Source organism: Pelobates fuscus, chromosome 8, assembly GCF_036172605.1.
Source record: "Pelobates fuscus isolate aPelFus1 chromosome 8, aPelFus1.pri, whole genome shotgun sequence".
NCBI classification, from domain to species: Eukaryota; Metazoa; Chordata; class Amphibia; order Anura; family Pelobatidae; genus Pelobates; species Pelobates fuscus.
The window spans coordinates 134,875,794-134,890,645 of NC_086324.1; the positions used below are offsets into that span (position 1 = coordinate 134,875,794).

General features: G+C 38.8%; 1 protein-coding gene across 2 annotated transcripts in view; it reads right to left on the bottom strand.

Annotated features, from left to right (window-relative positions):
- Window positions 1-287: 287 nt before the first annotated feature.
- Window positions 288-14,852, bottom strand: part of LOC134571754 (palmitoleoyl-protein carboxylesterase notum2-like) — a 46,917-nt gene continuing 32,352 nt past the window's right edge. For both annotated transcript variants that reach the window (XM_063430327.1, XM_063430326.1), the window contains exons 7-12: window positions 14,099-14,198; window positions 11,340-11,531; window positions 9,421-9,521; window positions 8,973-9,120; window positions 3,664-3,711; window positions 288-1,203 (exon numbers count right to left, since the gene is read on the bottom strand). In XM_063430327.1, coding sequence (XP_063286397.1) covers window positions 900-1,203; window positions 3,664-3,711; window positions 8,973-9,120; window positions 9,421-9,521; window positions 11,340-11,531; window positions 14,099-14,198 — 893 coding nt within the window. In that variant the 3' untranslated portion in view covers window positions 288-899. The remainder of the gene's footprint in view (window positions 1,204-3,663; window positions 3,712-8,972; window positions 9,121-9,420; window positions 9,522-11,339; window positions 11,532-14,098; window positions 14,199-14,852) is intronic.

A 14,852-nucleotide genomic window follows, 5' to 3' on the forward strand; every position in this document is an offset into this window, starting at 1 on the left:
TGTTAGTATGTATGTATGTATGTATGTATGTATGTATGTGATAGTGTATGTGCATACATCCAAGCAGTCAAACACCAGCACAACATACACACACACTCAGGGCCGCCATCACAAATTTTGGGGCCCCTGACAAAGCACAAGGTCCGGGCCCCCTCCCATTCCTTCCCCCCTGGGCCCGCCCACACCCTACATAGTCCGCTGACAATGATGCAGGACTGAATGTGGTGTGTATTGTGGAAGTGAATTAGAATGTGTGTAAGGGATGTAGTGTTTGTGTGTTTTGTTTTTTTTTTTTAAATCCAGCACTATATATGTACATATTGACGCACTGCTTCACTGTAACAAATAGTGTATGTATATGTAAATATTATACAAATAATCTTGTTTTGTGCAGGTGCCCATCCCATCCATTACAGCTGTGTTGTCATACATTTTAGAATCAAGATAGACAATGTAGAGGTAAACTAAATTCACCCAATTCCACTCCACTATATAAAAAAACCTGGACTTTAATTTTCTAAAATAAAAAAGTGGAAAACGCACCTTTCAGCTTTCCAGTTTTACCTATTTAGCTACTATTATCCAGCTATAGATTAGCTGCCAAACTTACAAAGTTATATCCTGAACACAGACAGATGCTTGAAGATGTCTTGTGTAGATCCTTAGGGTTCTTTGTGGTGTCTTTGGAGTGTTTATCACAGTGAATATAGTTTGTCTAAAGAGTTCCCCCTCCCAAATATCCATAATTAATTGAACAATTGAACGTACATTAAAACCACCTTATCCTCATCAGATGTTTACGTTCTAGGCTATATTTAAATGACAATGTATTTAAATTCAAGAAGCCTTTCTTGTCAGCAGGAACTGACCATGAAATATAACGTTCTGCAAATCATTCTTTAGCCAGCATTCCTCAGCATTGCTATTAGCTGGCTTAGATCTCCTTTGGACTCTAATCCCTTTCTCTGGTTCTCCATGCCCATTTGAAGGACTAGTTGCAATATGTTCATTGCCTGGCGTGATACATGGTCGTGTAGAGCAGGGCAGGTGGGGTTGCAGTGAGGCCACTGACAGTTGTCGATGAGATGGAAGGGACATCCACGCATTCCGGTTCTGGAACTTCTGTTATCCTGGAGGCTTTTCTCCCAGCAATGTAAAGCTCTTGGCAATGACACACTCTTGACCTGGACCTCCATCCAATTACTGTCAATAGAAGAACAAAGGATACTTGTGTAGTGTAATAAATAAATGATCTCTTTGTTTACCTGTAATTTTATGCTGTAATTTTGAGACGCTTTCTCAGCCTCAGATGGGAAGCGTCATGTCACAGACGCGAAACGCGTTCCTGTTACTGAAGCTTCTTTTTTTATTTTTTTTTATTTCGCTTCCCTGTTTGAATTATCAGTGTATTGGAATTCACATTCTTTGTACACTTATATTGTATTTGTCCTGTCTGGTGTTACTACTTTGGATAATAAACGAGCATTCACAGATAAGGGCCGTCCAGTGTATTGGAAGTATTTAAGAGTGCGGTAATCTTTGCCCATGCTATGCATCGTTTGAGCAGGGTCCTCATCAACCTATTGTTCCTGTAACATTTTGTAATTATTTAATTTACTGTTAAATCTCCCCCTCTTTTAAAATTGTAAAGCTCTACGGAATATGTTGGCCCTATATAAATACTAATAATAATAATACTAATAATAATAAAAGTAGAACTTTTTTTTACCAGCACCTAAATATTCATCAGTGTTCTTTTACTATTTTCTTTCATATACTAAGTAATAAACACTTCATATTTTGTTATAATTGTTAAACAATTTTGTAATATTAGCTTGTGCTGTACTAAACAAACACAGGGACTTTACCCCATGCAATAGTTCTTCAGCATGGCTCGGCACATGGGTTGTCCAAAGGGGCATCAAACCAACAGGCCCACATTGGGGAGACATGTATGTTGCATTGGTGATGACACAACTCGCCCCCTCTATAGCCCCAGCCCTCCTATAGGGCTGCTATGCCTTTCAATGCCAGGGCCAAATTTTTGTCCCAGATATAATTCCCGACTCCCTGGTATAAAGGATGTAGTGTGTGTGTGAGAATAAAAGTTGTTGAGTGTATGTGTACAAGGGTTGTTGTGTGTGTTTTAATAGGGACTGTAGTGAGTGTGTGGTGATGGAATAGGGATTTTAGAGCAATATTTTTTTTTTTTAAATGAAATAATTATTCCCTCCAACCCTTTTGATAGCTATGGCCAAGTGTGGGGGAACATCCTTGTGGTCCAGTGCGCAGATTTAATTCCCTGCCGGGTACACCATGTTTTCTCCCTTGAGCCCCAGCATTGCTAAATGAGAGCATTGCCATGGATACACGTGCCAACGCTCTCAATGACTGCAGCTCACAGGAGCAGAGCACTTAGTCTGCACCCAGGGATCAAATGCTTCCTCTTCTCTCTTGTCAGGGGTGCAGTGGGCTGATGAGGGATATTGTTGATTTCCCCACTGTCCCAGGAAGGGACTCAGCATCTGCCTGATGGTCAGTCTGGACTTGCTGAACTGCTTCATGTGTCTGGAGTCTGCCATATTTGTAACAGTTCTAAAAAGCACCGATTTCCGTAGAAAATTTTACTAAAATGCCCCCCCAGCTGTCAATCATACAGCCTGCAATATTTTCTTCTTCTTCTGTTAGCTCCACCGTGCTACATACTGTACATGTTATACTGACTTTGTGGATCAAGTCACCCAGAATAAATATAACTACATAGATTAAATATGCCTTACTACAGTAAAAAATGAGTTGCTATTTCCCAATTAACTTATGTATAATAAAAGCCTTCCATATGTTTAGAGCAGGACCCCTTCATGAAATACACATGGTACATAGAAACATAGAATGTGATGGCAGATAAGAACCATTCGGCCCATCTAGTCTGCCCACTTTTTAAAAAATACTTTCATTAGTCCCTGGCCTTATCCTATAGTTAGGATAGCCTTATGCCTATCCCACGCATGCTTAAACTCCTTTACTGTGTTAACCTCTGCCGCTTCAGCTGGAAGGCTATTCCATGCATCCACTACCCTCTCAGTAAAGTAATACTTCCTGATATTATTTTTAAACTTTTGTCACTCTAATTTAAGACTGTCCTCTTGTTGTGGTAGTTTTTCTTCTTTTAAATATAGTCTCCTCCTTTACTGTGTTGATTCTCTTTATGTATTTAAATGTTTCTATCATATCCCCCTGTCTCGTCTTTACTCCAAGCTATACATGTTAAGATCCTTTAACCTTTCCTGGTAAGTTTTATCCTGCAATCCATAAACCAGTTTAGTAGCCCTTCTCTGAACTCTCTCTAAGGTATCAATATCCTTCTGGAGATACGGTCTCCAGTGCCGCGTACAATACTCCAAGTGAGGTCTCACCAGTGTTCTGTACAATGGCATGAGCACTTCCCTCTTTCCAATACCTCTCCCTATACAACCAAGCATTCTGCTAGCATTTCCTGCTGCTCTATTACATTGTCTGCCTACCTTGAAGTCATCAGAAATAATCACCCCTAAATCCCTTTCCTCAGATGTTGAGGTTAGGACTCTATCAAATATTCTGTACTCTGCCCTTGGGTTTTTACGTCCAAGATGCATTATCTTGCACTTATCCAAATTAACTTACCTTTTTGTTATAAGTGTGTGGGAGAAGCAAGCTGGAGCAAACACAGCCCTGTGAATAAAGCAATAACAAAGTGTTTATTAAAGGTGTATTTTTATCTCTAGCCCTTTACCTGGTTATCCAGAGTGCGGAACAAAGTTCAAGACAAAAAGCATTATGTTGAAATTGTATTGTCATTCCTTCTTATACTGTGAGTTGTTTCCCTGCCTATTGGTCTGAATTGCTGTTGATATCTTGATTTATGTGTCTGAGAAACCAGTTCGTTGGTGTAAGACAGGGGTCCTCAAACTCCAGCCCCCCAGGTGTTGCTGAACTACAACTCCCATGATTCTCTGGCTATGTATGTCATTCAAAGAATCATGGGAGTTGTAGTTCAGCAACATCTGCGGTGGCCGGAGTTTGAGGACCCCTGGTGTAAGACAATGTTAAACATTTCTTAGAAGCGGGTTTCATTGGATAGATGGAGATGTAGGTAAGCTGTGGCTATCTGGTGCATTATGACTGCCACTGCAATGCTTGCAGCTGAGTATACTGAGAGTGGAAGATCAGCGGTTTCTAATGTAGAGCCCTATCTTGTCATTTAAAGGGACCCCATGAAAAAAATGACTCACAATCTGCTGAGGGAATTGTAATTATAACTGACATGGATGATGAAGATCAGGCAAGGCCAGTGCAAGGATTTTTATTCATGTAGTTATACTTTTACCCTTTTCAATGTCAACTCTCTTTTGCTGTTCTGCCTTCTCTGTTAGTTTCCTCTTTTACTCTGTATTTCTTTCCAATGTCTCTGTTTTATTACTTGGTCACCTGTCTATTATCTCCTGTCTTTTGCTTTGACTTTCTCTCCTTATTTTTAGTTTCTGTGTATCTACTGTGTTTTACTTTCTGTACCTCTATTGTCTTTTACTTTCTGTATTTCTACTGTCTTTTACTTTCCCTATCTCTCCTATCTTTTACTTTCTGTATTTCTACTGTCTTTTACTTTCCCTATCTCTCCTATCTTTTACTTTTGGTATCTTTACTGTCTTTTACTTTCCCTATCTCTTCTATCTTTTACTTTTGGTATCTTTACTGTCTTTTACTTTCCCTATCTATCCTATCTTTTACCTGCTGTATTTCTACTGTCTTTTACTTTCCAAATTTTTTACTTTCCTTATCTCTCCTATTTTTTACTTTCTGTAATTCTACTGTCTTTTACATTCTCTTATCTTCTGTATCTCCCGTCTCTTACTGTATCTCTGCTGTCTTTTTCTGTCCCTATCTCCCCTGTCTTTTACTTTCCTTATCTCGCCTGTCTTTTACTTTTTGTATCTCCCTGTGTTTTAGTCTCTATATTTATCATGTCTTTCAATCTCTGTCACCCATGTTTTTATCTGTAGCTCTCATCTTATTGTATAGTATCTCTTTTGTTTTTTTAAGTCTTTAAGTCTCTGTGTCTTACCTTCTATTCTCAGCTTCTTCAATGTCAAACTGCAAACTGTTCTCTATTTTTGCTGTTTGTGTATTGTTTAGTTTTTCTTTTGTGTCTCATTTGATGCGACACCTATGTTTCAGTGTTTTTAGTGCAAGTTATTTGAGCCACTCAAGTGTACCAATCTTGTGTATTGTGTCCTTTGCATTTTACTGTCTCTGTCTTCAATATAAAAGATGGCGTTTGAGTGCCAATCCCATATTTTCATGCCCCACTTATTATAGCGAGCCACTAAGTTTTCTCTTACTATGTCCATGCCATCGTTTAATTTTTCTTCTGACTTTAAGCCTGCCCTGTGTCTTACAGAAGGTGCCCACTGCAGTGTTTTAAATCCCTCCTTGTCTTTTAAAGTTCCCCTGTGTGTTCGGGTACCTCTTTTTTTCAGTGTACTTTCTTTTTTCCATTCCCTGCACTGCCCATCCTCTGCTACCATGTCCTTTATAATTGGGAAAAAATGAACATATTGATCTCATCCGCATTATCTCCTTACTTGGGGTATTGTATTTCTTGCATATGTTCCATCTGGATGCTATAGAATGCTCAAAAAGCAAATAACATCACATCCCAATTCTTTGATTTATCAGGAAGAAGCAGATGTTGAGAGAACTAACACCATATGCACTTAAATTAGTGGGGCAATCGGGACAAACTTCTGATCTCACCAATTGGACCGTAGCCATAGTACCAGCCTTGGTCACACATACTTCCCAGCATGAGATTAGCATGCCCAGGGGGGGAAGGGGGTAGAAGGGGTGTTGCCAGTGACACAACTTACATCATCTTTGGGCTCGACTGAAGGGGCATGTCAGCTTGTCATCAAGCATGCCAGGCTGACAGACCTCCTTCAGGCCTGCTCCAACATCCAACATAAAGGACCATGCAGAGAGCACTGCTGGAGTGCTCTATGTTTGGTCCAAGTGCCCATAGTACAGTGTGCGTGCTTCTAATGAGGCACTCACTCCCAAATGTGGGACATCAGGGAACTAAATCTGAATAGCAGTACAGGACCCTAAAATAAAGGCTGTCCTGCGGAAATCAGAACACTTGGGAGGTTTGGGTACATAGCGCACCTCCACTTTCAGTATGGCCATTCTTCAGATGCTGTCGGGAAAGGGGTTGAATAAGAAAATAAAAATAATAAATATCTATACATTTACTATGTATATCAAATTCTCAAATTCTCAAATCATATTCTGACTTTCTTCTAGGAAATGCTAAATTAAAAAAAATCTGAAAAGTGAAATACCTCCCTTCAGCTGATGACATCTGCAAGCGAGGTCAACCACGTTTTACTAATAATTCCTCATTAATCAATTAAACAGATAAGCACTGTAAGAACAAAATCAATAAAACAAATATAGCTGTACATTACAACCCAAGTGTCCGATATGGACATGCCTAAAGGGGAATCATCACATCCATGGAAATTATATAAGTATTCAATAAAGCATTACATTTAGGATAAAGAGGTAAGGCTTTTTACACTCATTATATTGTTCACACTTCATACATATTTTCTAAATATAGGGGATAAGTAAGCATAACATTAAAAATCCTAGGATGTGTCAATTTCTCTTTTAAACAAACTTACGTGTATATCAAAGTCAATTTGGAACAAAAAAAATAAATGACACATCACTCAATATAATCATCATCACTGGACTGAAATGGGGTCAGAAGAGCAGGTTTTATACAAGATGGACCCATTTTGTTTGTCATTAAAGAGACATTGATGTAACCATAAAGACTTCAACTGAGTGAAGTGGTTAGGGCAGCTGTTCCCAAACTGTGTGCCGTGGCGCCCCAGGGCCTGTCACTTACTCACAGCTTTGTGCAGAGAGATCATGCAGGAGGGAGAGGGGGCAGCTGCAGCATGAGGGTAAAGGAGCATTCCAGGAGCTGCTCCAGACCCACCAGCCAGCAGGACTTCAAGCCACCCTCCTGGACATACAAGGTAAGCTAACAGAGAGTGGCTGGAGATATAAAAAAATATCATGTCTGTTTGTGTGAGTGTGTGTCAGGGTGTGTGTGTGTATGAGTGTGTGTGTGTATGAGTTTGTGTCAGGGTGTGCATCTGTGTGTGTGTTTGTCAGGGTGTGCATCTGTGTTTATGTCAGTGTGCTTCTGTGTGTCTGTGTGTGTGTGCACATGTGTCTGTGTGTGTGCACAAATCTGTGTGTCAGGATGTGCATCTGTGTATGTGCATCTGTGTGTCAGGGTGTGTGTTTTTATGTCATTGTGTGTATCTGAGTCATGGTGTGTGCATGTATCAATGTTTGCGTGTGTGTATATGTCGGTGTATGCATGTGTTAAGGTATGTGTATGTGTCGGTGTCTATGAATTTGTGTGTATTTATATGTATCTGTGTGTTAATGTGCATGTATATCTGTGTAAGTATGTATGTATGTATGTATGTATGTATGTATGTATGTATGTATGTGATAGTGTATGTGCATACATCCAAGCAGTCAAACACCAGCACAACATACACACACACTCAGGGCCGCCATCAGAAATTTTGGGGCCCCTGACAAAGCACAAGGTCTGGGCCCCCCTCCCCTTCCTTTCCAGCCGGGCCCGCCCACGCCCTACATAGTCCGCTGACAATGATGCAGGACTGAATGTGGTGTGTATTGTGGAAGTGAATTAGAATGTGTGTAATGGATGTAGTGTTTGTGTGTATTAGAAACTGTTTGTGCAGTGAATGCAGAGTGTGTGTTTGTTTAGCAGATGCAGTGTGTATAGTGAACGAGAGTGTGTTTGAGTAGTGGATGTAGTGTGTGTACAGTGATGTAGTGTGTGTTTGTGTAGTGGATGTAGTGTTTGTGTGTACTAGATGAAATGTTTTTAGTGGATGCAGTGTCTGTAGTGGATGTAGTGTGTGTATTAGACGCAGTGTCTGTGTATAGTAAATGCAGAGTGTTTCAATTTGTGGTGGATGTAGTGTGTGTACTGTGAATACAGGATGTTTGTGTAGTGGATGCTGTGTGTACAGTTAATGCAGAGTGTGTGTTAATGTGTAGTGAATGCAGAGTGTGTGTCAGTGTTTGTGTGTACTAGATGAAATGTTTTTAGTGGATGCAGTGTCTGTAGTGGATGTAGTGTGTGTATTAGACGCAGTGTCTGTGTATAGTAAATGCAGAGTGTTTCAATTTGTGGTGGATGTAGTGTGTGTACTGTGAATACAGGATATTTGTGTAGTGGATGCTGTGTGTACAGTTAATGCAGAGTGTGTGTTAATGTGTAGTGAATGCAGAGTGTGCGTCAGTGTAGTGAATGCAGAGTGTGTGTTAGTGTGTAGTGAATGCCTCACGCCATACCAGGGACAGCAGACAGTGATAGACTAAAAATTTTACTGCCATCAATACCTGGTACGAATTGGCTATGGCGTGACCTGGAGCATAACTTCACCTTCACCATATCGTAATTGGATGTTAGGCTGAAGGCTGTGGGACACCAATCATTGAGAAAAGCTAGTTTTGTAAAAGTTATTAGCAATTGATTAACATTAATGTTAGAATTTCCTAAAATAATAAGAATATATAGTATCTGAATATCAATAGTATAATGCATATCTGCACAACATCAACAAAGTCTAGTATGTGTAACCCAGTGTCATCTAATCCTGATCTTCTGCAGATCTCAGGGGACCACAGATGGTCACGCTTACTGTATACCAGTGCGATTTATTAATTTTGCATGTATGTGCATTGTTTGTGACTAGATATATACATCCCGCTTTCAATGACCAATATCTTTTGTCATCTAAGTTTAAACACAGAGAGCACAAGTGAGCGGAATGCCAAAAAGTCTTTGATCTAAAATTAGGTTTATCTCTTACGGCACTTCACGCAGTGATTTCTTAAGCTCTCGTCCAATGTTCTGTATGTTGTTCCACTGGTTCGCAGTCATGGATCGGAATTCTGGCTGAATATTTTCCATTCTTAGCTGCTCCTCATCATACAGCCACTGAACGAGAAAGATTGGAGCTACAAGGCAAACAAAGGAGCAGCAAGATAAAAAAAAATACTGTATTAGTTGCAACACATAAGATAAGAGCTGTAAAATAAACATCCCTGTAAGACAACATAGAACAATACTGAACTATGAGCATCCGATTGTTAAAAGATGTCACATATGTATCGCAACTGCCTTAAGTTCTTTATGTTTGACTGGAGTGCAGATTAGTTCCATTCCTGATGAGTTTTTCCTCTTTGACCAAATAAAAATGTATCCACCTTAATAAGGTACGCAGCAAAGTTGTGTCGTATTAAACGCAAGTAACTTACATTTCATGGATTTATATAACTTGGGGCCATAGAAGCATTGCCACTCATCCCCTCGGTTAAACTGCTCTTTACATTTCTCAGGAAGGACTCCATTCCAGAGCCTGCAAATAAAAGGTAACTCAATGTTTATATAATGCAGAAGGTATATATCTAAATATTCTTCTATAACACAAAACTAATATGTTATGATACTTTGCATATCTGCACATTTACATACCCAGTCTTGGAAGAATGAGATCTCTGGATTAGTGGCTTTTACAGAGATTACTTCCCAGCAATTTTAATATTGTGATATAACTTATCCTCTCTATTTAAAAAAAACAAACAAACATGTTTGTGTGGAATGAAAACTAAAGTTAATTGTAGAAACCCACAACAGTGTAAATACTTATATCCTGGAGCTGAGTGCCATTGATTCTTAATCGTGATTCCCTGTCAATCAATGCTATATGCATGTAAACTTATATATATTTCTATATTAGAGGAGAGGAAGCAGAAGCAATGTTTCTGTTTGTCCTCCGTTAATGCAACTTGTGCCCTGACTGTGCCATGACTAATCTGAATTGTTATGTCAATTTTTAGAACGTTAATGTAAATTTAAAAGAAAAAAAAAAGAACATTATGGGAAAAGTATTAAAGGGACACTATAGTCACCCAGGCCACTTCAGCTTAATGAAGTGGTCTGGGTGCCAGGTCCCTCAGGTTTTAACCCTTCACATGTAAACATAGCAGTTTCAGTGAAACTGCTATGTTTGCATAGCAGGGTTAATCCAATCTCTTGTGGCTGTCTTCCTGACAGCCGCTAGAGGCGCATCTGCGATGCTGGATGCGAAATTCGCATCCAACGTGCAGAACGTCCATTGGACGTTGAGAAATGCTTTCCTATGGACTGTTTGAATGCGCGCGCGGCTCTTGCCGCCCATGCGCATGCCGCTCCACTAGGAAGCTGACGTCAGCGGGGGAGGAGAGGTCACCAGCGCTGGATTAAGGTAAGCTGCTGAAGGGGTTTTAACCCCTTCAGCGCCAAGGGAGGGGGACCCTGAGGGTGGGGGCTACCTTAGCGCACTATAGTGTCAGGAAAATGGGTTTGTTTTCCTGACACTATAGTGATCCTTTAACACACATTATAGGTGGTTTTCAATGTCAGTAAATTATTTTGCTAAACAGTGTACCAGTGATGATGTGTTTTTTATATATACACCACGCTAAAGGGTTCAGTGTCACCAACGACACTATCGCTGAAGTGATTTTAGCCTGTCCCCTAGAGGCTCTCATCAATGTGAGTTTGATACATTTACAACTATATTGTGTATCTATACCATCTCACGGATCTACACCATATTATTTTAATTTGTGTTTCCTTAAATGCACTGAATGTCAATGTAAACCTTACACCCTAATTTGGGGTAAGTGTATTATTTTTTGTACTTTATATAGCGCTCCACTCCCTTTATTAGTATAGATCTGGGTCTTTACTCACATCTAACTGACTTGTTTTCATTCACTACAGTATATAGTGGGAATAAGAGGATCCCACTAGAGTGTGTAGCTGCTTTTCGTTAAACTAAATCTGTAAGTGCACTAAACACAGTAACCACCTGGTTTGCCTTTCTATTTACTTAAAAATGTTGTTTAAAAACAGTTTTCTATTTTTTTTAATTTTTTTTTTGCTATGTAAATGAGTGGTGCTTCCTTTCCTTTTTATATACTGGTGTAAGTGAGGTCTGAAAATGGAATCAGAACAAAAGACAGTAGTAAAATCTATTGAATACCCTATTTAATCCTAATTTATAACCAATATACTGTGAAAGGCAAATTAGTGTGCCATTACCACTAATTAGTATACACATATCTCTACTAAAAATTACAAGTAAAAATACTTCTAATGAGAGTGGACATTTTATAAATTGGTCATTTACGTTAATCCTTTTTTGATGGCATCAGTTATAGCGCACATGGTGGCATCTGCACAATCAGAGGGTTTTGCATTTTTAGGGTCAATAAACCATCCAGAATCAATGAGACCCCGGACTTGGCCATTATCGCCGGTCAGCTCTTCCACCATGGCAGTCACTCTGTCAATATTCATCAGGACTCCGGCACCACCAGCACTGCAAAGCAGGAAGTGAGAAAGAGGTAAATACATGATAGGATTCAATTAATTAATTAGTAAGTCATATATTTTTTCCTCTGTGGTTGCTTAATGATTAGATGAAGGAAGGCACTTAGGCTTTAAACGTGTTTGTCATTCGTAATCGAATTGTAATGCAATACACGCAATAGCAAATTTTTGTTATTAAAAACTATTTTTTATCAGGGTATTACATGGTATCTTTAATAAAAGTAGTTTTTAGTGTACTAGAGTACAGCAAGGAGGTTCTTTCTTAAACGTATCAAGCAAGTGGCCAAATGTTATATAGTTACATAGCTGAAAAGAGACTTGCGCCCATCAAGTTCAGCCTTCCTCACATTTGTTTTTTGCTGTTGATCCAAAAAAAGGCAACAAAAAAAAAAACAGTTTGAAGCACTTCCAATTTTGCAACAAACTAGGAAAACAAAATTCATTCTTGACCCCAGAATGGCAGTCAGATTAATCCTTGGATCAAGCAGCTACTACCCTACATTGAAAAATGATATCCTTGAATATTCTGTTTTTTTGCAAGTATGATAAAACCCCTTCTTCAGGCAGAGAATTCCACTTCCGTATTGTTCTTACAGTAAAAAAAACTTTTTCTTTGTCTTAGACGAAATCGTCTTTCTTCCAGTCTGACGCATGACCTCGTGTCCTATGTCAAGTCCGGCTGGTGAATAAATTTCTACGCAATGGTTTGTATTGGCCCCGAATATATTTGTAAATAGCCATGATGCCTACTCAGTGTACTTTGTATTGTTACAATTAATCTAGTCTTCTGTATGCTAATTCAGGGCTAAAACGAGTAGTGGGTGCATTGGTACCATGACCGGATTTCCAAATGGAGAGAAATAAAAAAAAAATGTTTTATCAATAAAAATAGACCAGAACTTCATTTGTTTTCAAGTATATACTGTTTAATATATACATATATACATACAATATATATCTATATTTATTTCATTTTTTACTGCTCCCTCTGTTTTCCCTCTCCTGATTATTTTCTTCTCACTTTAACTATGAGCCAAATTTTTTAAAGAGGGACTGTCACTTCCCACAATTTTTAATATTATATTTACTGATTCCAATATTTAACAAATATGTATTTGTGAAGTGTGAAAATACAATTAAATATAGCAATACACATATCTTTATCCAACCAATTAGTTCATCTATCTTAGCTAGTTGTATTGCCTTTATACCTGGTGGTTGTTATGGGAACAGAGTTAGAATAAACAAGAAATTTGTTTTTTCAGGTAACAATGGGTTACTTGGAATATTCGAGCAGTCATATAGCAAAGTCCAAGACTTACATAATATCTGACTTCACGTTATAGCCTTTAATACAATATCACAATCAATATTACGTATGTACATAAGTATCACAAGATTGCCATGCTTATGTTATGAACTTCAAGCATTCGGATATGACGTCAGTGTGATGTGTTACACTTGTTTTCCAAAGATCATCTTACAGTAAGTTCAAGATCAGCATAGAGAAAGCAGGCAGAGAAGAGGAGATATGAAACAATGATTCTATTTCTCCTTTTCAGTTACAATGTTTGCCTTGTTTGAAGTGTATTATGATGTCATTTGCTAATTTTGTAATATAAATTAAAAAGAAATCAGATCATCTCAAGAAAAAAAAAAGGTTGACAAACTATAGGTCAGGGGTCAGCAACCTATGGCATGTATGGTATGCACGGCACTCGAGGCTGCCAGAGCCAAACAGGCTCTAGCCTATCAGGAGTCCAAGTGGGACTTCAGATACCTGCTACGCATTGCAGCACTCAGAGGAAGTGATCTCTGATTTCTTCCTCCCAGCACTTGTGAACTTGATTCCGCACTAGAGTAGAACGGGCCGCTGTAGCTATCGCAGCTCCTGCCCTTGGCCTGTACCTTTCCAACCTGCTCCCCACTGGACCCCAAGGGTACCACCCACACTGCAAGATATACACAGAGCTCCAGAAAAATCCTCCCCTTCATACATATAATACAAACAACCCCCCCCCCCCACACACAGTCCCAACAAACACAACACCACTGAAGATCCACATACAAGCCCGCAACCTCACAAGCAGCCTCTCACATGCAATACCACAAGCAGCCCCACACATACACACATCACCAAACACACAATGTGACATATCATCAACACACACAATTCCACAAGCAGCCCCTATACACAGCCCACATTCATAGATATCATACACAATATCACAAACTACTCATTAACATATACAATATAACAGCCCACATATGCACAAATACAACACTACCAAGCAACTGCAGCACCCATAAATAACACAAGCAGAACATACACACTCCAAATTTTTTTTAAAAAAATAGGACCGGCACGCCAAGGAACTTCAAGATCTTGTTTTGTCACAATACTACTAAAAGGTTGCCTACTCCTGACTATAGGTGATTTGCAGTGCCTTATTCAATTGTGTAAATACCAGAGAAGTGATGCTTCCCTTTTACAGATCACAGTTTCAAAGAATTAATGTTTGTTGTTGATGTCTTGTTTTCTAAAAAAAAACATACCTCGATCCAGCCAGGATGATGACTTTGGCTTGCTTAATACCCTTTGGCACTAAATCTCGAATCACCTCCTGAATGATCATTGAGCCCATGAAAGCATAGTCTTCAAAATGAGAGAAAAAAACTATCATCTTTTTTTTCTTAAAATGTAAGAACAAACATAAAGTGTACTTTCATTTATGAATCATTAAAATCACCACTTTGGTTAAATATGTTTTTTGGTACATTGTATATTGTTACATTAAGTTACTAGACTCATTAAATGTTAATCTATTAATAACACTTATACGCTAACACCAACCCTTTGTAAATTGACTTTTTCTTTTCTTTTTACAATTCCAAAAAAAAATGACTTTTATTATTTGATTTATTATATTTCCATAAATAGCAACCACTTACACATTATGAATAAGAAGGTGATCATAAAAGCACATTAATTATATCGTTATCAAAGAACACATTAAACATTAGAATCTGGTAGAATCCGCCTTGGATTTATATTGGGATGTGGGTGAACTAGGTAGAGATCAGAGCGATGGATATAATGGTGCAGAGCAAGGAACAATGGAAAGAAGTTAGTGAGGTCAGATGATTTGCAATAAGCAGGACAGGTGAGAAGAAGGTTGGATTTGGTCAAGAGGAAGACCAAACTATAGAGGACCAAGGAAGCTGTTGGATGGTACTTGACTATTTGGTGACTTAAATTTACTGTGGCAGTACTGATTGCTACTAGGGTTAGGGAATAGTATGCAGAGTT